Source organism: Elephantulus edwardii, unplaced genomic scaffold, assembly GCF_000299155.1.
Source record: "Elephantulus edwardii isolate Elephantulus edwardi_28Jun2011 unplaced genomic scaffold, EleEdw1.0 scaffold00342, whole genome shotgun sequence".
In the NCBI taxonomy this organism is placed as follows: domain Eukaryota; kingdom Metazoa; phylum Chordata; class Mammalia; order Macroscelidea; family Macroscelididae; genus Elephantulus; species Elephantulus edwardii.
Window position 1 is genome coordinate 864,383 of NW_006400092.1, and position 26,652 is coordinate 891,034.

Genomic DNA, 26,652 nt, shown 5'->3' on the forward strand with positions numbered 1-26,652 from the left:
CTAATCCACAACATAAACAGTCTTCCAGGTATCCTGAAAAACCTACAACCAGGAGAAGATAAAGTAGATGAATGGGATCTTCTAAGACTCAAATCCCTACGCACATCCAGAAACGTCTCCAACAGGATGAAAAGGGAAGTCACCGACTGGGAAAAATATTTGGTAATAACGTATCAGATAAGAAACATTTTTTTAAAAAGTGTTTTTAAAAAGGATGTATAATTAACAGAATACTCAATTAAAAAAAGGATAGGAACAAAAAAAAAAAAAGGATGTATAGATCATAGACTTCATGATTTATTTGCATAACAAATATCCACTTTGTCCTGATTACAGGATAGACATTGTGCTGGGAACACAAATTTTAACAGTAAACAATCCAGATTTGATCTTTGGCTTTTTAGATTTGTAGCATTGTTGAATATTAACATAAACAAGCAATGAAAACATATAAATATGTAGTAATTCCTAATTTGAGTAAGAACTATGAGAGGGAAATTCAGGGCGATAATAGAACTCTGGAGAGCTAGTAATAAGAAGCTATGCTGCATATCAAAAGCACCTGGTCTGAATCCACCAGCTGCTCCACAGGAGAAGGATGGACAACCTCCTCCTATAAGATAACTGTCTCTAAAAACTCATCAGAGGGTTAGTTTGAGTTAGTGCCAATTCTATGGTACACAACAATAACAATGGGATAATAAAAAGAATTGAAATAGTGGAGGTTGTTTGTTTGTTTATTTGTTTTATGACGCTTACAGCTTAATGGATGGTTAGAGAGGAGCCATAACAAAAAATGAAAGCCACATACCCAAAAGTCCTGAAACAGAGCAAATTTAGGGTGTCCCAAGTGGTAAAAGGTGAACTGAAGGTAAAGCCCAACAACATAAAGATCAGAAGAGACAAAATGGGACCAAGTATAGAAGGCCTAGCCTATGCTATGAAGAGGCTGACAAATATACCCAGAAATACACAAGCAGGAGAGGACAAAATTGATGAATGGGACCTTCTAAAGATTAAATCCCTGTACTCAAAAAAACCCTTTTTCAAATAGGGGGGGGAAATCCTACTGAATGGGAAAAAACATTTGGCTATATAATCCCAGGCAATGGTCTCATAACCAAAGTTTACAGAATACTACAGGGTCTCCACAAAAAATGAGACTGACAACCCAATCACAAAATGGGCAAAAGACATGGCAAGGCTTTTCTCAAAGAAGGTGATAAGATGCTTAAAATAACTGGCAATAAGAGAGATGCAATCAAAACCACAATGTAATACCATCATAATCAGGAGCAGAGAGCAAAGTTTAACAGGACAGCAAGCAATAAATGTTAGAGGAGATGTGGAGACATTGGAACTCTTATACACAGTTGATGAGAAATGGTAAAATCACTCTGAAAGGCAATTTGGCATGTCCTCAAAAAGCTCAACATAGAAACACCATATGACTCAGCTATTCCACTGCTAAGAACATACCCTAAGGAAATTAGAACTGAGACACAAATGGAGATTTGTGGACCAATGTTGATAGCAGCGTTATTTACCACCGCAAAAACATGGAAACAGTCCTCATCTCCAACCACAATTGAATTGATTGAGAAAACATGGTACATTCACCCAATAGAACACAATGTAACACTCAGGAGCAATAATTAAAAAAAAATACTACATAATGGGAGAGACTTGAAAGTGTTCAGCTGAGCTAACTATCTCAATCTCATCATAAGGAAAAAATACTCTATAAAAGCATTATTTAAAAAACCTAGAAAATTAACAATGGGGAAAATGGATGGAGTAAAGGAATGAGAATAGGCGAGGGAGAAATCATAGGGTTGCACAATTTAGTGAATGAAGGGAGGGGATCAAAGAAATGGGAAAGATCTTGTGGTGACCTGAAAAGATGAGAAAATGATATTCGTAGTTCAATGGTGATTAATTTTATAAAACACAATGTAGGGGAATGATTAAATGAAATATAATGTCAATGAAGAAAAGTGTGAAACTCAATGTATATGAATTTTGAAGGAAAAAAACGTCTGTTTAATAAAAAAAATGAAAAAGTTAATAACTTAATCTGAGAGTGGTATAGGCCACAGATTGAAATGTGAATAAGGAAGATTGTGTCAACCCTTATCAGCCTGATTGGAGTTGACTGTCAATGGAGTTATACATCACTTAGGATTTTTAAGAAAATGTCAACTTAGATTAATCTATTAAGAAGATAATGCTGACAGACAATAATATGGAAGCAAGAATAAAAACAAGGAACCAATTAGACAGTGTCATGGATTGAACTGTCTCCCAAAAAATATGTGTATGTAATGATGTAAGGTGGAAGTTATGTAACAGCTCCAAAATCCGCATGATTTAATAAATCATGGAGCCGTAAAAGGATTAAAAGTTAAATTCAACATCCTTATTACCATATAGCCCTGATCCATAGAAAGACAATTTCTCTGAGATGTATCCTATAATATCTTTCATCTCACAACAGATGGAAAGGAAGAAAACAATAGAGAGTCCCTTCAAGTCTACCAAGGAAGAAGACAAGGAGTGGAGCCAGGTTCATGAAGTGGGGAGTTCCTGACACAGTGAAAGGCAAAGACACAGAGATCCCCAAGGATTACTAGGATCACAGATGCTGAAGAAACAAGAGCTTTCCTCTAGAACTAACAGAGGCAGCCTTCTGCTAGAGCTGGCATCCTGAATTTGGAGTCCTAGCTTCCTAAAATATAAGAGAATAACATTCTATTTATTAGAGCCATCCTCTTCTGGTAGAGCTATTATTTCTGATGTTATCTATTGTCAAGTCAGAACCAACCCAGAGCTGACACTCCAGTAGGTGTTCAGAGACAGTTAATTGCACTGGAGAAAATTGTCCATCTTTCTCCCACAGAGAAGCTGGTGGATTTGAATCAAGTGCCTTCAGGATTACAGGACAATGCCTTACCAGTAGGGCACCCACAATAAATAAGAATTTAGTATTGAGAGTGAGGTACTCTGCTAACAGACGTCTGAAATATGGAGGTGGCTCTGGAACTGGATATGAGTAGAAGCAAGAAGGATTTCCAGGTGCATGAAAGCCTGGATTGCCTTGAAGAGAGTGTTGTTAGAATTATAATCATAAAAGGCAATACTGGTAAAGGCTCAGAAGGAAGAGAGAAGAATTTAAACACTGGAAATAGAATGGATGACAAGAGAAACATCGGCAGAAAAACAACTACAGCAGATCCTGGAGATTGTGCAAAATGGAGACTGATGCTCAGTTATCCTCCAATGTTGACAATAGTGGCCTTGTACAATATTTAGCCTTATGTGACTAAGATATTTTACTCAGTATAATTTTCTGTAATCTTTCTCAAGTTATATAGTATTTCTTGAAATTGTTGCTCTTAGTGCTGCATAGTATTCCATTGTATGACTATACCATAGTTTCTAAATTCATTTGTTTGTTGATGATTATATGCAAACAATTTTAATTTTTTTTTTAGTGGAAGATTAAAAGGATTGAGCTGATGGAAGACAGCGTAGGGGCTGATCAAAGAAGTAAGAGAGTTGAGCACATTTGAGCAAGAGACTTCCTGTTGGAATGAGATACTTTTATGCGCTTGCCAGTGCAGAGAGACTTGCAAGCCCCCAGAACTAGAGAGCCAGATGCCTTTCAGTCAAGGATTACTGATGGAGTGGTATGAATCCACCCTTTTTGCATTTATCACCAAAGACCTTTATAATACCTACGTGAGCAGGGCAGAGACAAGGCTGACGTCTAGTGACAGGAAGAAGATGAAAAAACAAGGAGCATGGGAAACAGGGATGCTTAAGTCTCAAAGAGTTAGGCCATTATTATCTTTGAGGTTTCGGTGTGTGGAGCCATAACATCTCAGGTTTTTAAATATGAAGCCAAGGTTTCTTTTTTCTTTAGAATGATGGAATTTCATTTTTACAATAATTTGTTGTTTGTTGTTGTTTTTATGTGCCGTCGAGTCGTTTGCGACTCATAGTGACCTTATGTACAACAGCCCTAAACCCTGCTCTATCCTGTGCTAATCACATTGCCTCTGACACACCCATTCCGATTACCCCAATCATTGAATCAATCCACCTCATAGAGAGTCTTCCCCTCCCGCGCTGTCCCTCTACTCTACCCAGCATGATGTCCCTCTCCAAAGACCTGTCTCTCCTTATAACATGTCCAAAGTATGTCAGACGAAGCCCCAGAATCCTTGCCTCCAAGGAGTAGCCTGGTTTAACCCTCTCTAGGATGAATCTGTTTGTTTTCCTAGCAGTCCATGGAACATTCAATACTCTTCTCCAGCACCACAGCTCAAAGGCATCAATTCTCCTTCTATCCTCCCTACTCATTGTCCAACTCTCTGATGCATAACAAGAGAATGCAAAGACCATGGCCTGTATCAAGTGCACCTTAGCCTCCAGAGAGACACCGTTGCTCTTGTGTACTTTAGAGAGGTCCCTAACAGCAGACTTTCCCATCACAATACATTTTTTTATTTCCTGGCTGCTGGTGTCAAGAGTGTTGACTGTGGAGCCGAGCAAACTGAAGCTGTGAACAATCTCAATCTCTTCGCCATCCATCCTGATGCTACCAATTGGTCCAGTGGTGAGAATCTTTGTCTTCTTGACATTGAGCCTCAGTCCATACAGTCCATACTGAAGGCTGCAGAATTTAATGAAATAACATATGAGCAAGAGCCTATAGTGATGAAGGAAGAAGTTCAAGCTGCTTTGAAGGAAATAGCAAAAAAATAAGGCCCCAGGAATAGAAACCATCTATTTCTTCTTCTTTGGCTCTGGTTGTTGGTGCATATATCTGAATGATAGTGGTGTTCACTGGACTTCCCTGTAAGTGTATGGATATAATCCTATCACTCACAATGTTGTACTTCAAAATGGATCTAGAAAGACACAAAAATGACTTTACATGTTTAAGTTTCAAAGAATCTGATTTTTATCAACTTAATTATGGAGTGTGGAGCTAACATTAAAGTGGAGACACCATCCAAAATGGAGGTAATGGGGCTGACATACCCAAAGGATCAGAAAAGTACAGCTGGCCTGGAAAGACATGGAATCAGATTAGGATAATAGGTCATATTAGAAGAATAGGTCTACTCAAAGCTGACATTTTCAAGTCTCTGTCCCAGTGATCCTGGAAGGCATGAACCTGAAGTCCATGGCCAAGGAATTACCTCACCCCCAAGAATTCAGATATCGTGACCAAAATCTACAGTCTGGAGGACAGAACCACTACCTAGATGTTCTCAGAAAACAGAGATTCCCTCACCCCCACCCCCAAGTCTTGGAAGCTAATGTAAATTGTTTGCTGGGTATTTTACTTACTCCATACTATTATCCCTTTTTGCCCTCTAATTTCTTCCATTTGTAATGAAAATATTTTCTCTGTGATTGTTTTTCCATTTTTCTTTGGAAGTAGATAGATAATTTGAGAAGAATGGGAATCCTAGAACATTTGATTGTGCTAATGCAAAACCTATACTTGGACCAAGAGGCAGTCATCAGAACAGAGCAAGGAGGCACTACATGATTCAAAACAAAGAAAGGGGTCGGTCAGGGAGGTATTTTGTCTCCATACCTTTTCACTTTATAAGAAGAATAGATCATCTGAGATGCTGGGCTGTTTGAGGAGGAATGTGGCATCAGGATTGGTAGAAGAATCATCAACAACCTGTGTTATACAGATGACACAACCCTGCTTGCTGAAACTGAGGAGGACCTGAAGCACTTGCTGCAGAAGGTCAAGGATTGCAGACTCCTCTATGGATTGAAGCTCAACATCAAGAAAACAAAGATTCTCACCACTGGGCCAATTGACATCATCAGTATGGATGGTGAAGAGATTGAGATAGTTAACAGTTCTAGTTCACATGGTTCCACATTCAACACTGTTGGTACAAGCAGCCAGGAAATCAAGAGACAAATTGCATTGGGAAAGTCAGCTGTGAGGGACCTCTCAAAAGTACTGAAGAGCAACGACCTCAGCTGGAGACTAAGGTGTACCTGATCCAGGTTATAGTCTTCGCAATTACATGCTATGTATTGGAGAGTTGGGCAGTAAATAGGGATGATAGAAAGAGAATTGATGCCTTTGAGTTGTGGTGCTGGAAAAGAGTGTTGAATATACCATGGAGTGCTAGGAGAGCAAACAGGTTTGTCCTGGAGAGGGTGAAGCCAGAGTGCTCCTTAGAGTCAAGGATTCTGAAGCCTTTCCTGACATACTTTAGGCATGTTGCAAGGAGGGACTTGTCCTTGGTGAGGGACATCATGTTTGGTAAAGTGGAGGGACCACGCAGGAGAGGAAGACTCTCGATGAGATGGATCAATTCTGTGAGTGGAGTGGTGGGAATGAGTGTGTTTGAGACAGTGAGGTTGACACAGGATAGAACGGCATTTAGGGCTCTTGTACATAGGGTTGCTATGAGTTGCAATTGACTTGATGGCACATAACAACAACAACAAGCAACAAGATTCACAAATAAAGAAGAATTTGTGGTAGAATGGAACTTGGACTTAAAGATGAATTAAGACTTTGGAAATAGTTTCATGGAATAATAAAATTATTTTGCATGTGACAAGAACATGAATTTAAGGAGAAGGGAAGGAATGCTATGAATTGATTTGTGTTGCTAAAATATTTGTATCTAATGCTATAATCAGGAAGTTATGCAATAATTCCCACAAAGTAGTAAACTAAGTAATTTTAAAGATGGAGTACAGCACCCTTAATCCCATCACAGCCCTAATACATGTAAAAGAAGTTCTCCTTGGGTGTGGTCTATATCACTTTTCATCTCATAAGAATAAAAAGGGAGGAAAACAAATAGAAAATGAGGGCAAAAGTTAGTATTATCAATAAAGAATTACCAAGAGTGGAGTGAGTCTTTTGGCCCTAGGTCGCTGCACTGGGAAGCTCCTCAACAGAAGAAAAAAGAGGGAACTATGATGCACCTAAGGCATACAATATACAACTAACTGCTTCATAGCATTTTTAAGGTTGTTAACCTTTCAGAAGCAGATCACTAGACCAGACACTTCTCAGTGGGTTTGAACTGTCAGACTTCCATGTAGTAGTAGTCCAGTGTTTATCCATTTTTGCCATCTATGGACTTCTCTTGCTTTTACAGGTCTATAAATTGCTACAAGTGAAGGGTGTCCAAAGTGCTACAAATCAAGTCACCGGACAGTGCATCCATCCTGAAGACCTAGTTAAGAATGGCATCATTTACAGACCAGTACGGGTCCTGGAAGGGGATGATATCTCCAGTATCTTTCAGGTAGTTCTTTTTACCTAAAAAAAAAATAACCAAAATTCACTCTTAATTCTCTGGTAAAACAGAATATATATAGACTTCTAAATTCTAGAATCTTCTTTTCTCCCTCCTCCAATCAAGCTATGGTTCACAGATATACATTATATATCATATATTATACAATATCCACAGGACAGAAGCACCTGAGATACATTCTGGTATTACAATATAAATTTCCCTGACATCCTAAAAAATAAGTGTTTACTTTTAGAGCTCAAAACTTTAATTACATTGACCCTAAATCTAATCACCATTTTTATATTCCCCTCTCTGTAACTCAAGGGGATTTTAATATTGGAGAAAACCAAACAAGCATACAAACCAAAAAGTATGTTTCATAGTGTGTCTAGCATCTCTAAAAGGATATTTTGTTGGCCGCCTTATTATATCAGTTCATTCCATGATAAATAGTTGCAGAATGATTAAATATATAAGTATAATACTTTATTTTTCACTTTTAATTTAGTAAAGTTTTTGTAAACTGGGAAGTAGCTTCTGATAAAAAAAGGTTTACAAAATATATGTGTAAAATTATAGCATAAAAAAATTGGAAAATGTTAGCATAGTTCAAGAAACATTTCCAGGCTTTACTATAAAAGAGAACTTTAACCATGTTCAGAGATTAATAGCTACCAAAAATGGATTAAAAACTCTCGTAATGCCTTAAAGAAAACATATTTCATTCTTCTAATACCAGGGTTCTGGAATTCCAATGACATAGTGTGTAACATACTGAGCTGTTAACCTAAAAGGCCAACAGTTTGAATCCACCAGGTGCTCTAGAAGAAAACGCTTGAAAGTCTTCCACAAAAATTTTTTATAACAGAAAAAAGTAGAAGGTCAAGTTGAGTCAGAATCGACTGCGTGGCAGTGGGTATGGTTTACGGGGAGGAGAGTTGATGTTGTTAATATCGGTCAGTAGGTGGTTGTTGTTGTTGTTGTTAGGTGGGTGCCATCGAGGCCTAGACGACTCATACCTACCTTATGAGCGAAAGGCCTGAACACTGTTTGTATATAGAGTTTCCAGAGGCAAGCCATTTCGGAAGTGGATGTCGCGCCTGCTTCTAGGCTTGTTTTAGTCGGGAAGCTTCAGCCAACACTGTCCACCATGGGTACCCATTACCACATCTGGCACATTATTGTCACAGTGTTCCTCATCACAGCAACCACGAGTTCCCTCTGCACAGCAATGCACAGACCAGTGCTACACCACCTAGAAGAATGTTTAACAGGAAAACAATTTGAACCTGGCTGAGGGCCACAGATTAAAATCACCCACCTTCAGTTTGGTAGCATAACTTTTTTTCCAGTAGGACAATGTAGCTCTCTCTCTGTCATTGTTGTTAAGGCCTCCTGCCTTAAACCCTAGGCCAAGCCTGGTTTGCCTCACTCCTGGGGGCAGAGCAAACCTGCACATCAAACACAAGCCTGTAAAAGCACTCAACTCCAAAAGCTTGCCATAACTCCTGCGCTCTCACCACCATGCTCCCTCTGGCAAGGAGAAGTCCCTGAGACCCTGGGAGGAGCCAACCAGGAAGAACATGGCCGCCTCCTCTCCCCACTCCCTTTGGGATTAAGGCCACCTCCTACCTTAAACCCTAGGCAAAACCTGGCTTGCCTCGCTCCTGGGGGCAAAGCAAACCTGCACGTCAAACACAAGAGCACATTAATTTTCCTGCATCTTCAGAGTAAAAAATCTTTTGGAGTGAGGGAACAAGGATGAAAGAGAACCCTTTAAATTTATCATTAATTAGTTATTTAAACTTTAAACTTTTCTCTTCTGACATTTTCTTCTCTATTCCCTACCACTACCACCACTAACAATCATGACCTAAAATCCACACTCAAAGATAAAACTGGATATTGTCTATATATGACTATCACTATGCTGGTGACCTAGTCTGAGGAAAATTTTGATCTATTCCAGAGCCTGCTGTCTCCAGCAGTTGAAATTCACCAATAGCTCTGAGAGAAAAATATAGGCAATTTTCTCTTTTTGAGATTTAAAGCCTTGCAAACTCAATTGAAAGGTTGCTTTGAGTTGGGACTGACTCAGTGGCACTAACTTTGATATCACTGAAGAAAGATAAATCTGCAAATATGGAAGTTTTAGGAATCATGATGCTGTAGATATCTGGAGAAATTATAAAGAAGGAAAGAATAAAGACAAATGACAAAAAGTTTGATTTGAGCACATGTATTCAGGAAAAGGTATATCTTCCAATGAAAAATAAATAAAGCTAAGTTTACTAAGTTTATGAAGAAAAATATGCATGAAGTTGTCTAAAACCAATATACAAACCTATAAAAAGGAACAAAAAAATTACTCTGTGCAATAAAGTCCTGGCGATATATGCATAAATGTGGATACGGATGAACATATGGAGGTATAAACTAAGATACAAATTGTTATTTGAGGATGACAGGACTAAATGCTCCATTTCCTAGATATGTTATAACTAAAATAACATCAGAAAATAGTAGAAAAAATTCTGATATAAGAATCAGGATGTATGTTATAATCCCAGTTTTAATCTTGTTTACTGGAAGGAGGAGTGGAATCCACTTCCATAATAGCTTGTCTCCAGAAACTCTATGGACCTGGAGAGAGGATGAAAGGCACCCAAGGGTCCTCCTTCATAGGGTCGCTATGAGTTGCCTGCGACTCGATGGCACTAACAACAACAACAACAATCTTGTGCAACTAAATCAACTTGATTGCACTTGAATGAATTTTACATTTATAAAGTTTCTCAGTTCACAATTGCATGATATTGTCTTGATAATCCTCTGTATGATAATCACGAAAAGTAATATAAGTGAAAGAGATGAATTCCAGTCTCAAATTTGTATTGTCTATATACATTAACCATTAATGTTTTCTTCAGTCTGCAGGATTCCACATTTTTACCAATTCAAAAATCCATAAACCAACTATTTGTCCACCTCGCCGTCCAGTGATTGATACGATTGATATGATTGATTATTCACCATATCCTGTGGCCATAGGAGAAAGTAAGCATGTGATCTCTTTGTCCTATAAAATGATAGAAGTTAATAGAGTATTTTACTACTGTGATAAAAATACTTCTTTTTCAAGTAGCAGACGAGTTGACTATTGTTAAATTAGTCTCAAATGTTTTACCCAAATCCACCCCCCCCAATAAATGTTATTCTCTTCCTATGGTAACAACAACACAGAGAGAGTTCTGTTGGCCTAGTGAATAGAAAGTTATGCTATCAAGCCACAGATGGGTGATTTTAATCTGTGGCCCTCAGGCCTGGTTTTAATTGTTTTTGATCAAACACTCTTCTGAGTGGTATAACACTGGTCTGTCCATTTACTGTATAGAGGTAACTGTGATTTCTGTGATGCTAAACACTGTGACACTGATGTGTCAAGGGCGATAATGGTTACCTATAGTGCACAGTGTTTGGTGGAGCTTCCTGATTACAACAAACTTGGAAGCAGGAGTGCATCCACTTCTGAAATAACTTGCCTCCAGACATGATGAAAGTTAAACAAGTGGTCAGGTCTTTTGGTCATAGGGTCGTTATGAGTCATATAGCAACATGGTCTGATTTAGGCCATGATTTTTCTGATCACTTGCTATGCATCCAAGAACTGGATGATGAATATGGATGACAGAAGAAGAGTTGATGCCTTTGTGCTATGGTGTGGGAGAAGAGCACTGAATATTCCGTGCATGAACAACAAACAGACAAATATGTTTTGGAAAGGGTGTAGTTGGAGTGCTCATTGGAGGCAAGAATGATAAGACTCACCTCACATACTTGGGGCATATTGCTAAGAAGGGTGATTCCTTAGAAAGCGACTTGAGGATTGGAAGGGTGGAGGGTCGACGAAGGAGAGGCAGACCCTCGACTAGGTGGACTGACACAGTGACTGCTGCAATGGGCTCTAGTGTGTCAGGAAATGTGTGGATGGAGTTCAAATGCATTATTCAGAGGGTCACTATGAGTTGCATCGATGACACCTGAGAAGAACAACAATAAAAGCATGGCATCAAAGTTATCTTTTTTTCATCATAACCTTCAGTAGTCTACTTCAGACTTTCCTGTGTTTCATAAAATTAACCACCATTATATAAAATATCTGACAAATACAGCCAGAAATACACAACCAGGAGAAGATAAAATTGATTCAAATGCCTGTGTGCATCGAAAATGTTTTCCAGCAGGGAGAAAAGAAAACACACCCACTGGGGAAAAAACATTTGGCGATACCATCTCAGACAAAGGTATCAAAAGTTCACAGAATCGTACAGGGCATTCATAAGAAAAAGACTTTTAACACAATTACAAAATGGGCAAAAGATATGGAATGGTTTTTCACAGAGGAAGATATCTGAATGGCTAACACACACGAAGAAATGCACTAAATCACTAGCAATAAAAGAGATGCAAATCAAAACCACTATCTCACTCCTATGGCAGTGTCAAAGTTTAAAAGCACAGCAAGCAATATGTATTGTAGAGGATGAGGAAGGAAAGGAACTCTTATGCTTATTGGTAGAATTGTAAAATGGTAAAATCACTCTTGAATGCAGTCTGGCATTTCCTCAAAAAGCTGAACATAGAAATTGCATATGACCCAGCCATTACACTGCTTCAAATATACTTCAAGAAAATAAGAACTGAGATACAAATGGAGATTTGTACACCAATGTTCATAGTAGTCTTATTCACCCTCACAAGGATATGGAAAGAGCTCAAATGTCCAACCACAATAGAAAGAATTGAGAAATTTTGTTACATTTACACAATGGAGTACTACTCATCACTCCAGAACAATGATTTTGAAAATTACTTCATAATTGGGGGGGGAATTGGAGAGCATTATGCTGAATGAACTAACTCAGTCTCATAAGGAAAAATATTGTATAAGACCATTATTGTAGAAAGATAACTAGTATAAGGTATATAGGTATCCAAGAGTGGGAGTGTAGGAGTAGAGTTGTGAAGATGGAAGGGAGTTAATCACAAAGTCATATAATTTGATGCATGAAGGGAGGGTTGGGGAAAGGAAATGAGTAGCTCTGGTGGGGATCTGGAAAAAAGAGGGCAATGATGGGTATTATTCACTGTTGGTTAATTGGGAATGATTATATAAACATAACGTGAATGAAAAATAGTGTGAAACACAATATATGTGAACTTTGAAAGTAAATAAAGTTCTTTCTTTTTGCTTTAAAAAGAAAGCACATCTATTTAGTATTTGAGGCACATACTCACAGATTCAGAATAGATATGTTCTTATTCCTGGATTATCAAGCTATTCTTTTTTAAATAAGGCTAAACCTTGCTTCAACATATATACTGTATTTAGCTAAACCTCCATGGCTTCTGTGTGTGCATATATATATATTGTTATGTGTCGTTAAGTTGAAATAAACTCATCGTTGGCCCTTCAGTGGGTTATCAGAGGCTGTAAATCACACAAAAGGAGATTGGCCATCATTATCGTTTGGAGCAGCTGGTGGATTTAAACTGATTATCTTAGGGTTGGGAGAGCAACTTCTTATCACTAGTGTTTTTTTATTTTTCTCTGTGTGTATATGGGACATTTTGACTTAGAGAATCATGTGACCTACTGCACTCAAAATGAATACGTGAAAGGAAACAGGGTAGCATTCATAGTTAAAAAGACCATTTCTAGATCCATCTTGAAATAAAATGTTGTGAGTGACAGGAAAATATCCACGTGCATATGAGAAATACATTTTAATATCACTGTCACTCACATTTATTCACAAAAAAAACAGAGCCAAAGAGGAGGAAATAGATGACTTCTACTAACTGTTGCAATTGGGAATCTATCGAACATATACATCAAATATGCAGCCAAGATACTTTGATGATAATGGATGACTAGAATGCAAAAGTTGAGAACAAGAAAAAGGATTGGTATTTGGGAAACATGGATGCAGTGACAGAAATAAGGATGGAAACAGGATGATAGAATTCTGTACAAACAGTGATTTTTCACTGCAAATACATTTTATAAATAACACAAGTGGTGACTATACATATGGACCTCACCTTACAGCCTACACAAGAATCAGATTGATTACATATGTGTGGAAAATCTGTGGAGAAGCTGAATATCAGCTGTGAAAACTAGGCCAGGTGCTGAGAATGGATCAGTCCATCAACTATTTCTATGCAAATCCAAACTAAAGCTAAAGAAAATCAAATCAAATCAAATCAAATCCACAAGAACTAAAGTTTTATCTTGAGTCTCTCCCTCCTAAATGTTTGGGGCCTTGAATACTAATGAGCAAAGACCAGATTAGCTGTGAAAGAATATCATCCATGAAGTATGCAAAAGGTTATTACAAAGATAACAGAAGAAGAAAAGCTAAAATGGATGACAGAAGATATTATGAATAATCATGAAGCCAAAGAAAAAGGAAGAAATCAAGATGTTAAGGAGATGAACAGAAGATTGCAAAGGACAGCACAGGAAGGCAAAGCAAAGTATTAAAATGAAAAGTACAAAGATCTCGAATTGGAAAATGAAAAGGGACAAATTAACTCAGTGTCTTAAACTCAAGTAACTGAAGAACAAATTCAAGCCTCGAGTTGCAATACTTAAGGATGCTGTGGACAGAATGTTGAATGACACAGTAAGCATTAAAAGAAGATGGAAGGCGTACACAGAGTCACAGCCTATGGTGATAAAGGAGAAAGGTCAAGTTGCTCTGAAGAAATTGGCAAAAAATCAAGGTCCCAAGAATTGAAGACATACCAACTGACATATTTCAACAAACATATGCTGCCCTAGTCACACTTACTAGTTTGTGTCAAGAAATCTGGAGGACAACCCCCTGGCCAATTGAATAAAAATAAACATATGTGTTCCCATTCCCAAAACAGGTCATCAGAATGTGGAAATTATCAAACAATATCATTAAGCAAGATCCAGCAGAAAATGATGCCAAAATGATTGGAACAGCACAACAAAAGAGAACTGCCAGATGTGCAGGCTGGGTTTAGAAGAGACCATGGCACTAGGGACATCATAGGCAATATTAGATAGATCTTAGCTGAAAGCAGAGAGTATCAGAGGAATGTCTGTTTCATTGACTATGCAAAAGCATTTGGCTGTGTGGATCACAACAAAACATGGCTAACTCTGAGAAGAATGAGAACCCCAGAAAACCTGAGTACTTATTAAAAAACTACTTGGACCAGGAGGCAGTTGTCAGAACAGAGCAAGGAAACACTGGATGGTTCCAGATCCAGAAGGGTGTAAGCCAGAGGTGTGTCCTATCTCCATACCTTTTCAATCTATATGCAGAGCAAATAATTCAAGAAGCAGAGCTTTAAGGAGGAGGAATGTGGCATCAGGATTGGAGGAAGGCTCCTCAACAACCTGTGTTATGCAGATGATACAACTCTGCTTGCTGAAACTGAGGAGGATCTAAAGCACCTATTGCAGCAGGTCAGTGATTGCAGCCTTCAATATGTATTGAAGCTCAACATCAAGAAAACAAAAATTCTCACTACTGGGCTGAATGGCAACATCATGATAGACAATGAAGAGTTTGAAATTATTGATAGCTTTAGTTTTCTTGGTTCCACCATTAACACTCTTGGCACTAGCAGCCAGGAAATCAAAAGATGCATTGCACTGGAAAAGTCTCCTGTCAGGGACCTCTCCAGACTCTTGAAGAGCAATGATGTCAGTCTGGAGACTAAGATGCTCCTGATCCAGGCCATAGATTTTACATTTACTACATATGTATCAGAAAGCTGGACAATGATTAGGGATGATAAAAGGAGAATTAATGCATTTGAGCATATACTATGGACTTCTAGGAAAACAGGTTGGTCCTAGAGAGAGTGAAACAAGGCTGCTCCTTGGAGGCAAGGATTCTCAAGCTTCATCTAGGGCATGTTGCAAGGAGGGACCAGTCCTGGGAGACAGACATTATGCTTGAGAGGTTGGAGGGACAACACAATGGAGAAAGACCCTCAATGACTGGGATAATGGGGTATGTGTGTCAGAGACTTTAAGGTTGGTGCACGATAGAACAGAGTTCAGAGCTGTTATACATAGGGTCACTATGAGTTGCAAGTGACTTAACAGCACTTATCAATAATATTAAATATTGCCTAAGCAAATAATCTCATCCTGCCTATTTATCAGACATTAATGTCTGTCATTAGTAGACATTAATGATAAGAATTAATGTTGCACTGAGCACTTTGTCTTGTTTGCTTATTTTATTTCCATAGACAGGCTTCCAGTACCTGGTTCTGGTGTACTCATTCAACCAATAATAATGAGTGGACCTGTAGAAATTGTCGAAGAGACTATCCGGAAGTACTTCCCTGAGACCTGGATCTGGGACTTGGTTGTACTTGAGTAAGATTTGTCTTGAATTTTATTTAGATTTGTACCCTCCCTATAATCCTCTTATCCTTGCCTCCAGGTTTCCTTTCAGACCTAGTCCATTTTTCTCTAGCAAATATGTAGGTTCACAGTTCAACTATTTCATAGCTAACCAATTCAGGTTTGTTGGAATTTAGTTCCTGAGCTATCTAAAATAATAGAGAATGGGAAACTACACATTATACTCCCTCCCTCCTAAAAAAAAAGCCTCTCTGAGATATCATTAAGGGGCCAAACTTTAGGTCAAGGTCAAGATTAACATATATCATAGTAGAATATCAAATGTATTACCACTGAGTCAATTCTAACTCATAGTAACCCTCTGGAACAGAGTAGAATGTCCCTATCAGTTTCCAAGGACGAGAATATTCACTGAAGTAGACCATCTTTTTTCCACAGAGTGGCTGGTAGGTTCAAACCACCAACTTTCACTTAGCAGCTAAGTTGTTTAACCACTGTGCAAACAGCACTCCTTTTGCCATATTACGTGCTTAACTATGTTCTTTCAGCTACAAAGATTTATTCAGTCTTCTTCTTCTTCTTTTCCCCACTTTGACTAGTTCATCGGGTGAAAGTGAGATGGTAGTGAAAGTCCCTGACACTATCACGGAATGGAAGGCCAGTGCACTCTGCTTGTCCAAAACAACAGGACTTGGCCTCTCTCCCATCATCTCTCTACAAGCCTTCCAACCATTCTTCCTAGAACTTACTCTCCCCTACTCTGTGGTGAAAGGAGAAGCTTTCACATTGAAAGCCACTGTGCTCAACTATTTGTCCTATTGCATTCAGGTAAGGGACTATAGAAATGAATCAAAGTAGAAGAACAATGACCATCACTCACTACTTGGGTCTCTGGTCTCAAAGGTAAATCGTAATTTAATATATTGTATTCTAACATTTGGGTAGGGAAAGCAGTTAGTTACTAACCAAAAAATCAGTACTTCAACTAGCTCATCTACAAGATAAAGATGAAACCATCTTCTTCCATAAAGATAGATGCCTTGGAAGCCCTAGTCCTGCTGTGTCCTACAGGATTGCGATGAATCAGAATCAATGTGAAGACAATGGGTTAGCCTTCTTAATTTTGGAAATACTGAGGAGAAGTAGGTATTAAGAGCTATTTGCCAATTTCAAGTATTTACTCAGCCCTGTGTAATTGTCTCTTCCTAAGTTCAAATAATATTTTCACCTGAATATTTCACTTTTAAACAGTAACTAAAGGAAATAGACATTCCTGTGTTAACACACATTTTAAATCCTGGAGATTCCTTATTCTAAATCTTGCCAGTATTTCAATACCTTAATTGAAAACACCTAAATTAGAAAAAAAAGATAGGCTTTATCTTGACTGAACTTTTAAACTCTATGTATCACTAGATACCATAAGTGTTTTGTGATCACTTACTAACTGGCTGAAATTTCACCTTCTTATAGCGGAGTCACCAAAGACAGACCTGCTGAACCATTTTACAAAGGTCACACAGTCAAACTCGATGGAATTACTTCTTCTCTGTAACACATGGGGATCAGGGTCAGCTAGATGCCATCAGGCCTCTGGATTAGTATACACTGTCCCCTGAGCTTCTTTCCCTACAGCGGGCCCTATAACTGACCCCATCATCTGCTTGGGTTCTCAAATGTGTGCATGCGTATGGGTAACAGGTCCATGTGACGCTGGAAGACTCATCTGCCTTCCTCGCTGTCCAAGAGGAGAATGTAGACTCTTACTGCATATGTGAAAATGGGAGGAAAACTGTGTCCTGGGCTGTGACCCCAAAGTTCCTAGGTGAGTGATAAAGGTGTGGATGCATTTCACCTCTTACATTCTAGTGATTTGCTGTCCACTCTGACTTGATTCAAACGGAGAAACTATTAAATATAAAGTTACTGTTTAACCATCATCCCCTCTCCCTCTAGGAAAGGTGAATTTCACAGCATCAGCAGAAGCTGTACAGTCTCAGGAATTATGCAACAAAGAAGAATCTAAAATTCCACCATTTGGAAAGAAGGATACAGTAATCAAGTCCTTGTTAGTGGAGGTATCGGAGTAACATGTTTTCTGTGAATCTTAGAGGATCTATTTTATAGTATGTTGGTGGTTGTTACTGTGTACCATCAAGTCGGAACTGGCCCATAGCTGACCCTCTGGCAGGTCTTCAGAGGCAGTTAAATGCACAGGAGGAGATTACCCATCCTTCTCCTATGGAGCAGCTGTTGGACTTGAACTGTGTGGCTTTGGGATTGCAGCACAGCTTTTAGGGATCTCTGGTAGTTTAGCAGTAAGGGGGTGCACTGTCAACCCAAAGGCACACAGAAAGACAGACATTCTCCTCCCATCCTACTTACTGCCTCCAAAAGCCCACCAAAGCTATGAGTCTGTTCCATAACAAGAACAATTTATGTAGGAGTCTTAAAAGTTTGATAGTTCTAAACTATGCAGAGGCACCTCTGAAGCTGGTTTTATTGTCTGCTTACAAAAGGCCACAGACTAGACGACCCTGCAGATCACAGATCTCCTCTGCTCACATAAGGTCCCCATGAAAGCAAGTAGCAACAATATGTATGTTACATAAATAATATCTCATTTCCAAGAATATGGCTATATCTACAATGCAATTTTTCACTATCACTTCCTCCTCTATTTAAAAGTGATTGGTTTTTTATCCTAAATATTCTATATCACTTTACTTTTTTTTTTTAATATAAAGCCTGAAGGAATAGAAAAGGAAGAAACTTTCAACACACTGCTCTGTACATCAGGTATGTATCAAAAATAGACAAAATTCCCAAGAAAGGCCACTTACTAATTATTTTTTAAAGACCTTCAATTCACCGCTATATGTAGAAAACCAGTATTTTATTAATGCCCTTTCACTTAATCCTATAAAGATTAGTATTACAAAAATTAAACTCTGTACCATCTAGAATCATCTTCAGGACAATGATCTGACTGCAGATTATCTCTTTTATCCTTAAATACTTCATAATGCTTTCATCTATTCAAATAACTTTATAAACAACTCTGCTCTGAAGATGATAATATTTATATCTTAACCATTTGTATATATATATATATATATATATATACATATACATATATATATATTTTTTTTTTTAAATTAGGTTCTGAAGTTCCCGAAAAGTTGTCTCTAAAAGTTCCCTCAAATGTGGTTGAAGGATCTACCAGGGCAACATACACAGTTGTGGGTACGTATTCTAAACCAAAGGATGCTGCTTCCATCTCTATAATGCCAGGGCATGGGTCTCACCATCCATGTAAATGAAGTCCCTGATACCATTCAGGGTTATGAGAGAAAGAGCACTAAGTCTAGGATGTTGTTGTTGTTTACAATAAAGTTGAAACCAACTCACAGCTGACCCTCTGGCGGGTTTTCAGAGGCCATTCATCACATGGGAGATTGACCATCCTTCTCTCACAAAACAGGAGCATCTGGTGGCGTCAAACAGCATGTTTTCAGGATCACAGTGCAGCTTTTGACTACTAGGCCACCAGAGCTCCCTTTCTAAGATAAAAATTTTAATAAATATTGTGCCACGATTTACTGGTCCTTAATTCCTAAACAGCATGTCTCTGGAAACTGTTAGTCTGGGCAAAGAGGGCTGAAGAGAAGAATGAAGAATTCAGAACTCAAATGCTGATGGCCTTGCTGCTGAAGATAAGAAAACGGCCTTGCCTGTCTGACTAAGCTAGCAGGTGGCTCTTAAATCAGAGTGGAATGTCCCTCCCTAAAGACTCTGTTTATAAAAATCTGTCCCAGTAAGCTCACAGTGTGACTTCCCATCTGCCACTCCAGGACAAGGAACTCACTGGGGAGCTCCCCTTCCACCCCCACCCCGCTTTAATAAAGCTGCATTAAGCTTTCTCTCATTCTCTCTGATTTCTTCTTTAAGTCCACTAACCTAACCTAACCTAACAGAAACTCTATGAACTTTGATAAATGACATCTTTATAGGAAGGCCTTTGTTCATAGGGTTGCTATGAGTTGTGCTTGACTCCACAGCAATCAACAATTCCATTTACTGCAGTCTAAAAATAAGCAGGATCACCTTTATATGCCCTCATATCTTCAAAAGATTGACAAGGTGACAAAACTTTCTAGTACATTTGAAAATAATTGTTACCAGACAAGTGGCCTAGCAGAAGATATTATCTCTTGTCTTTATATTTCTTCCTAATTTGCTCTTTGAGCCACTTATTTTGTATCTCCTTTCCCTTTTTCTTTCTTCACTTGTTGTGCCTTCTGCTCTCCTCTTCCATGAGAGGAACCTCTCAACTAAAAATGTATTTCATATGCCAATACAAATGATCTCTGAATTCCTCTAACATTTTATTTTTCTTTTCATTCCTAGGTGACATACTGGGTTCTGCAATGCAAAACCTCCAGAATCTTGTCCAAATGCCCTATGGCTGTGGAGAGCAGAATATGATTCTTTTTGTCCCTAATATCTATGTTCTGACCTATCTGAAAGTGACACAGCAGCTAACAGAGGAGATTAAGTCCAAAGCCATCAGCTATCTCAACAGTGGTGAGATCTTAACCCAAAGGGAGAAGCCTTAATTGGTTCCCTAATATATCCATGGGTAAACTGAAACAGCATTCCATTGATTAAGATTTGATAGTTATTTGTTGCTGCTGTATCCAATAAAACATACCTCTCTGCAACTCTTAAGGAGTTTATGTAAAGATTTTATCCTTTAAAAAAACAAACAAAATACTGTGGGAAGTTCTACTATGTTCTGCAGGGCCACTGTGGGCTTGAAATTAGCTGTACAGCATACAATGTACAACTATAAAATTCAGAAATATCATCAAGCCTTGAAAATATCTTAATTAATTAATAGTTGCCCATAGTTCCTCCAAAAGCACTAAAGAAAAGAAGTTAATAATCTAATGTTTCTGCTACTTCATAATCATAAGAAACTTCCTTTTCAGGATACCAAAGACAGTTGAATTACAAGCACAATGATGGCTCATATAGTGCCTTTGGAGATTATGGTGGAGGAACTCAGGGAAACACTTGGTAAGATGATTGTTTCCACATATAGCCTGTAGGTCTGTATTTTAGTATTCTTTAATATGGCTACTCAACAACACTTAGAATTACATTATGATAAATAGTAAGGCATAAATAGTCCATGAATATATCATCCCAACTGGATGATCTCACCATTTCGCCTCTGAGTTTATCTGCTCTGATATTCTAGTTCATGAAATCAAACAAAGATCTCCAGAATGAAAAAAAAAAAAAGAAAAGATGGTATTATTGCAAAGGAATAAGTGCACACTGTTCATGAGGGGAAAGAGCAGTGAAATAAGGGGAGGAGACTGTGATGGAGTAAAATTAGGAGGAGGAACTTTCAGGAAATAATTGTGGTGGAAAGGCTTAGGATCTTGTAACAGGGGGGTTTTCATGGTTTTTTATTAGTTAATTTTAATGAAAGTTTACAGAGACTGTGGATTTCCATTCATTCATTGTTGCACGTTTTTTTCCCCTGCCCAACTTCCCCTTGTACCCAGTTCACTCTTCTCTTTGAAAAGTAAAAGAAAAATTCTTTCATTGTTATACAATCCCTCCCCCTAAGTCCACTCCACTATGCAGCCTTCATTCGGGATGCCTCTCATGACATAATACGTAATTATATACTCTTTTTAAAGAGTTGTTTCCCTCCTCGGTTTCAATGCAGTATACATAATTTATCCTATCTTTCTCAGTCTCCCTCCAACCCTGATGTCAATCCTGTTTTACAACAGTGGCACTATGCAATATTTGTCCTCTTTTCACTGAGATATTTCACTCAGCATAATGTCCTCCAGGGCCACCCATTTTGTATAATATTTCATGAGTTTCTTGTTGTTCAATGCGGCATAGTGTTCCATTGTGTGAATATACCACAGCTTCTCTATCAATTCTTTTGTTTATCCATTTGCTTGCCCTTAGGTTGTTTCCAACTCTTTGCTATTTTTACAGGATAAACAGTGGAAAGTATCAACTCTGTACAAACCAATAGAGTTTAAATACAGCATAGAGATTAAGATGTAATGGAGAATATGAAACTTTTAGGTATCTTTCCCCACATTAATCATCATAGTAATATCCCTCCATTGAATTGTGAATTTCATGTCTAGGGATAGTGCACAATGTAACAATGACAATGGATATAATCCTTGTAACACAGATCCCTTTTTTGTTGAACAGGCTCACTGCATTTGTGCTCAAGTCCTTTGCTCAAGCCCAGTCATTTATCTTTGTGGAGACCTCACACATCACACAGGCTTTCACCTGGCTTTCACAGAGGCAAAAGGAAAATGGTTGTTTCCAACGTTCTGGGTCACTGCTAAACAATGCTATTAAGGTGATGCATTTTACATTTCTTTTCTGGTCCATAATTAAATGATAAATAGTAAGGCATTAAAAGTCCATGAATATATCATCCCAACTTATGATCTCACCATTTCACCTCTGAATTTCTCACTTGTTTCTCAATTTGACATATTATGGGGACATGGATATCATTGCTGAAAGGTCAGATCTTGAATAAAAGTAGAGAATAAAAGATCTTTACTTGCGTTTTGTTGATTACATTAAAACATGAGTACGTGATTAATAAAAAGTCATAGGTAATAGTGCAAGGAATGGGGATTTTCAGTACACTTAATTGTAAATATAAGGAACCTATGATGAAGAGAAAGTTATCAAAGAGAATAAGGTGATACTGTTTTTTGTTATATACCATCAAGTCAGAACCAACCCATAGCTGACCCTTCAGCAGATTTTCAAAAACAATAAATTTCACTGAATTATATTGTCCATCCTTTCACATAGAAGCTAGTGAATTCAAACAAAGTATCTTTGAAATCGCAGCAAAATATCTTGCCACAAGGCCATCAGGGTTCCCTACTTTCTGGTAGTAAGAAAGTGATACTACATAATTTAAAATTCTGGGGAAAGGATGAAAGTCTCACAAGTGTTGAGGTCTTTCGTTCATAGGATCTCTATGAGTCACCTACAGAACTTAACAACAATAACATCAACATAGTGAGAGCTCAGTTGGCCTAGTGGAGTGAAAGTGATGCTACCAAGCCAAAGGTGGCCCTCAGGCCATTTTTTACTATTTCTGTTCAAACATTCTTCTAGGTCGTATAGCCCTGGTGTGTCCAATTACCGTACAGAGGTAACTTGTGATTGCTGTGGTGGAGCTGTACACTGTGATACTGATGAGTCAAATGTGAGAATGGTTACCCATGGAGGACAGTGTCTGGCAATGCTCCCTGATTAAAACAAGCTTGGAAGCAGGAGTGACATCCACTTCCATAACAGCCTGGCCCCGGAAACCCTATGAATTTGGAGAAAGGATGAAAGTCATGCAAGTGTTGAGGACTTTCGTTCATAGGGTCGCTGTGAGTTGCCTATGACTCGACCACACTCACATGCAAGTAAAGTTTGGGTAATGAATTTTTATTGTTAGGTGCTATCGTGTCGAGTACAACTCATAATGACACTATGAATAACAGATCTGAACCCTGTCCTGTCCTGTGCCATCCTCACCATTTCTGGCATACTTGAGCCCATTGCTACAATCATTGTGTCAATCCATCTAGTGGAGGGTTGTTCTCTCTTTCACCAACCCTTCATTCACCATGATGGCCCTTTCCAAGGAATAGTCTCTTCTCACAACATGCCTAAAGGGTCTGAGGTGAAGCTATGTTATCTTTGCCTCCAGGGAGCAGTCCGACTGCACTTTCTCCACGACATATCTGTTTGTTCTTTTGGCAGTTCATGAGACATTAGTACTTTTCTCTAACACCACAACTCAATTTTTTTGTCATCCTCATTCATTGTCCAAGTCTCAGATGCATAGAAATTTATTGAAAAGAGCATGGCCTAAATCAGGTACACCTAAGTCTTCAAACTTGCATCATTGTTTCTCAGTAGTTTGGAGAAGTCCCTAACTACAGACTTCCCCTGTATAATATGGTGTCTCTTGATTTGATAAAAAGATGTTGATTGTGAATCCAGGTTAGATGAAATATTTGACAATTTCAATCTTTTCTCCGTTTTTTTATTATGTTGTCTACCAGTCCAGTTTTGAGAATTTTTGTTTTCTTGTGGAGATGTAATCCAACTATAGTCCTCCCTACGGATAATCTATGGCAAGTTCTTCAAATCCCCTTCACATTCAGCAAGTAATGTTGTGTCATGTGCATAATGCAAATTATTGATAGGTCTTCCTCCAACCCTGATGCCACATTCTCCTTCATGGAGTGCATCTGCTCAAATGATTTGTTCAGTATACAGGTCGAATAGGTATGGAAAAAGAACAAAACCCTGACACACGCCTCTCCTTATTTTAAACTGTGCAGTGTTCTCTTGCTCTGTTCAGACAATAAATAGCTTCTTGCTCTAAGTGTAACTTTCATATAAGCATGATTAAGTATTCTGAGACTCATTTTTCCTCAATGTTAGCTGTAATTTATTATGATCTACTTAGTCAAATATATGTCTTTGCATAGTTAATAAATTCCCAAGACATTCTTCTGATATTCTCTGCATTCATCCAGGATTTATCTGACATCAACAATCATATTCTGGGTGTCACGGCCACTTTTAAATCCAGTTTGAACTTAGAGCTGTTGTCTGTCAATGCACTGTTCTCATTGTTTTTGTATGATCAACAATACTTTACCTGCATGTGATATTAATTCTATTTTACAATCTTTTTCACATTCTTTTTGATCACCCTTCATGGAAATGGGAACAAATAGAGATCTGGAAGGCAGTTACTTGGCTAATGAAATTGAGGAGATCCATATTTATTCCCATTCTCATAAAAGATCCAAAAGAATGTGTCCTTGGACTACCAAAAGATTGTCTTACAAACAGTGTATTCAGAATACCCCTTTGCAACAAGGATGGGTTCACTTTGACCCATGTATCTTATTATCAGAGAAGCAGTCCCCAAAGTAGAGGATTTTTGAAGTGTAGAAACAAGATAGTTCTTGAAAAAGAGAACTATCTTCAATGTTTTAGATAGTGATGAAAACACCAAGCTGTACACATAGCAGTGTTGTTTGATGATTACACTGAGTTGAGCGGCGTTTCATTTCGATGTTCATGGAGTACTTATGAGCCAAAATTAACTTGATAGCTCTGAACAGCATAATGGAATGATGTTCCTGTCACTTCCTCAGATCCTAGTGGTATACATTTAATGCAAATGTTAGAATCTAAAGCAACAAAGCCTACTGAAAAATGGAATGAAATGATGTGATGAGAAAGAAATTAAATATTTATTAGTTTTACCATTAAAAGTAAGAGGAGGTGATTTGAAACAGGTACAAGAGTTTTAGAAAAAACGAAGGAGGAAAGAAATCAACAAAATGACACAAGGAGGGTAAAAAGATGGTTTATTAAATTCTTCATTATTTTCTACTCAAGGACATTGGAGCAATCGGTAGAAACAATAAGCTGCCCATGGGGAAGAACAAAGTTATCAAACTCTAGTTAAAAATCACTGAAGTGTTTCAATATTTTTGCTTCTTATCCTGCCAGGGTGGAGTAAATGATGAAGTGACACTCTCTGCCTACATCACCATCGCTTTGCTAGAGATGCCTCTGCCTGTCAATGTATGTACCATGCCAGTTCATACCTTTACACTTCCACAAATGTTAAAAAAATAAAAGCATGAAACTATGAATCACTTAGGAAAAAAAGGAGTGTGGTTTCATAGAATTTCATTATGGACTACTTCACTGGAGTGTAAACAATTAGATTCTTTCTGAAATCACAGGGTAAACAGTTTTCGGGTCAGAACTCTGATATTACACAGGCATGCCATGACTTTTGACCCGAGATGTGTGGGAACTGTTTATTAGCCTGATTCTGCTGTCTTAAGATCTCATTCCATTTTTCTCATAGCACACAGTTGTCCGCAATGCTTTATTATGTCTAGAAAATGCCTGGCGATCCTTCTCAGAGACTAAAGGAAGTCTTGTCTACACAAAGGCTTTATTGGCTTATACATTTGCCCTAGCAGGAAAGCAGACCATGAGAAGTGAGCTACTTAAATCACTAGACAAAGAGTCTGTGAAAGAAGGTAAGATCTGCTACAAAAAAATTAATGTCTAGCAATAAGCAGTGGTCAAAAGATGAAAGAGGATCAATTGAATACTAACACGTTACCTTAACCGTAATAACAATTTACCTAACACTTAAATTTATGAAGAAACAGAAACTATTTTATTAATTCACACATTATAAACATTATGAAGACCAAATTGTTTGTGTTTTTTTTTTAACCAAACCAGATTTTGTTTCCTCATGAAATACCAATTAATTGTAGTTTGTTGTTTTTGTTGTGGTTATGTGCCATTGAGTCGCCTGCGACTCATAGCAACCCTATGTGCAACAGCCCTAAACTCTGCCCTATCCTGTGCCAGTCTCACCATCTCTGAAACACCAACCCCCAGTCCCCAGTCACTAAATCAATCCATCTCATTTAGGGTCTTCCTCTCCAGCATTCCTTCCTGTCCCTCCACTTTCTCAAGCATGATGTCCCTCTCCAAGGACTGTTCCTTCCTTGCAACATGTCCAAAGTATGTGAGATGAAGCTAAGAATCCTTGCCTCCAAGGAACAGTCCACCTTCACCCTTTCCAGTACAAACCTGCTTGTTTTCTTAGCAATCCATGGTATATTCAATACTTTTCTCTAACACCACAGCTCAAAGGTATCAATTCTCCTTAAATCATCCCTAGTCATTGTCTAGCTCTCAGATGCATAGCAAGTGATTGCAAAGACCATGGCATGTATCAGGCACACCTTAGTTTCCAGACTGATATCTTTGAACTTCAGCACTTTA

At 38.2% G+C, this 26,652-nt stretch overlaps 1 protein-coding gene across 1 annotated transcript in view; it reads left to right on the forward strand.

The window, feature by feature from the left end:
* LOC102854121 (alpha-2-macroglobulin-like) overlaps positions 1-26,652 on the forward strand; it is a 111,576-nt gene that overhangs the window by 41,106 nt on the left and 43,818 nt on the right. The window contains exons 16-28 of the mRNA XM_006901758.1: positions 7,164-7,313; positions 10,238-10,364; positions 15,615-15,744; positions 16,332-16,560; positions 17,434-17,557; positions 17,689-17,810; positions 18,480-18,531; positions 18,895-18,978; positions 20,143-20,319; positions 20,727-20,814; positions 21,991-22,147; positions 25,345-25,419; positions 25,712-25,889. Coding sequence (XP_006901820.1) covers positions 7,164-7,313; positions 10,238-10,364; positions 15,615-15,744; positions 16,332-16,560; positions 17,434-17,557; positions 17,689-17,810; positions 18,480-18,531; positions 18,895-18,978; positions 20,143-20,319; positions 20,727-20,814; positions 21,991-22,147; positions 25,345-25,419; positions 25,712-25,889 — 1,693 coding nt within the window. The remainder of the gene's footprint in view (positions 1-7,163; positions 7,314-10,237; positions 10,365-15,614; positions 15,745-16,331; positions 16,561-17,433; positions 17,558-17,688; positions 17,811-18,479; positions 18,532-18,894; positions 18,979-20,142; positions 20,320-20,726; positions 20,815-21,990; positions 22,148-25,344; positions 25,420-25,711; positions 25,890-26,652) is intronic.